The sequence below is a fragment of the Orycteropus afer genome, unplaced genomic scaffold (genome assembly GCF_000298275.1).
Source record: "Orycteropus afer afer isolate SDZICR_OR568_19922 unplaced genomic scaffold, OryAfe1.0 scaffold00712, whole genome shotgun sequence".
NCBI classification, from domain to species: domain Eukaryota; kingdom Metazoa; phylum Chordata; class Mammalia; order Tubulidentata; family Orycteropodidae; genus Orycteropus; species Orycteropus afer.
In genome coordinates, this window is record NW_006922299.1 from 707,334 (window position 1) to 708,711 (window position 1,378).

A 1,378-nucleotide genomic window follows, 5' to 3' on the forward strand; every position below is an offset into this window, starting at 1 on the left:
TTCACTAGGAAGGCGAATATGCTGGTGCAGTTTTTGCTGGACAAGTACAGAACGAAGGAGATCATTGGGAAGGGAGAGATGCTGAAGGTCGTGAACAGAAGGTACAAGGAGCACTTCCCTGAGATCCTGAAGAAAACCGCCGATCGCATGGAGCTGGTCTTTGGCCTTGTCCTGAAGGAAGTCCGCCCCAGAGGTCAGTCCTACACCATCGTCAGCCAACTCGATATTTCCAACCAAGGCACTCAGAGTAGTGATGGGCCACTTCCCAGGAACGGGCTCCTGATGCCTCTCCTGGGCATGATCTTCATGAATAACAACCGTGCCACTGAGGAGGAGGTCTGGGAATTCCTGAATATGGTGGGAGTCTATGATGGGAAAAAGCACTACATCTTCGGAGAGCCCAGGAAGCTCATCACTGAAGATTTCATTAAGGCAGAGTACCTGAAGTACCAGCTGGTGCCCAACAGTGATCCTCCGTGCCACGAATTCCTATGGGGTCCCAGAGCCTATGCTGAAACCAGCAAGATGAAAGTCTTGGAGTTTTTGGCCAAGATCAACGATACCATCCCCAGTGCCTTTTCATACCACTATGAAGAGGCATTGAGAGAGGAGCAGGAGAGAGCCAAAACCAGAGTTGTAGCCAGCGCTGACCCTACTGTCAAGGCCAAGGCATCTGCCGAGGCCAAGTCTGGTAGCCCCCCCACCCCCAGGGAAGTGGTTGAAAAGGGCTATTCACCTTAGCAGTGGAGGGCCAGGTGGGGCTGGAGGAGAGTACAATGTTTGTGTCCCTCTTAAATATAAGTAGCATGTAGGTTTATCTTTTTCTTTTTCAAATGATGTTCCTTTAAATAGATGGTTTGTTTAAATTCAGAATATAAATTTATAAATAACATGGGCCACGCATTTATTGCCATTTATCAGGTTTAAGACCAATGTTTTTGTGTGTTTCAGAACAAATGGAGAAGGCTTGCCTCTTTTTTATGATCCAAAACAAGATAACATGTTATTAGAACAGCGATTTTCTTGGAAATGTGAAAGAACCCCATAGTAAAATAGTTGGGATAATGAGGTAGAGGGAAAAAAAAGTGGTCAGTTGTTGGTTTCCTTTCTTCTGTTTAGTCTTTCTTTTGGTACAGTTAGAAGTTATATACCTGATTTGCTTAGCTTGTTCAAGAATTTGAGAGAAATAAAATTGTATTGAGTTAAACCTCTTGTTCACTGGCTTTTTTGTTTTCGACCATTAAATGAGCATCTGCCATATGGAAGGCTTCATTGCTAGTTTAGACAAGGAAGTCTCAGCCGCAGCCATAGAGTTTTAGAGTCTATGAGCAGCTCTCCTATAAGTAAGACGGTGAGACCCACACTAAAAGACATGTAT

General features: G+C 44.6%; 1 protein-coding gene across 1 annotated transcript in view; it reads left to right on the plus strand.

Moving 5' to 3' along the window:
- Positions 1–1,378, plus strand: part of LOC103211219 (melanoma-associated antigen B1-like) — a 4,829-nt gene that overhangs the window by 449 nt on the left and 3,002 nt on the right. Inside the window, exon 2 of the mRNA XM_042783168.1 lies at positions 9–686. Within this exon, the coding sequence (XP_042639102.1) occupies positions 9–686 (678 nt within the window). The remainder of the gene's footprint in view (positions 1–8; positions 687–1,378) is intronic.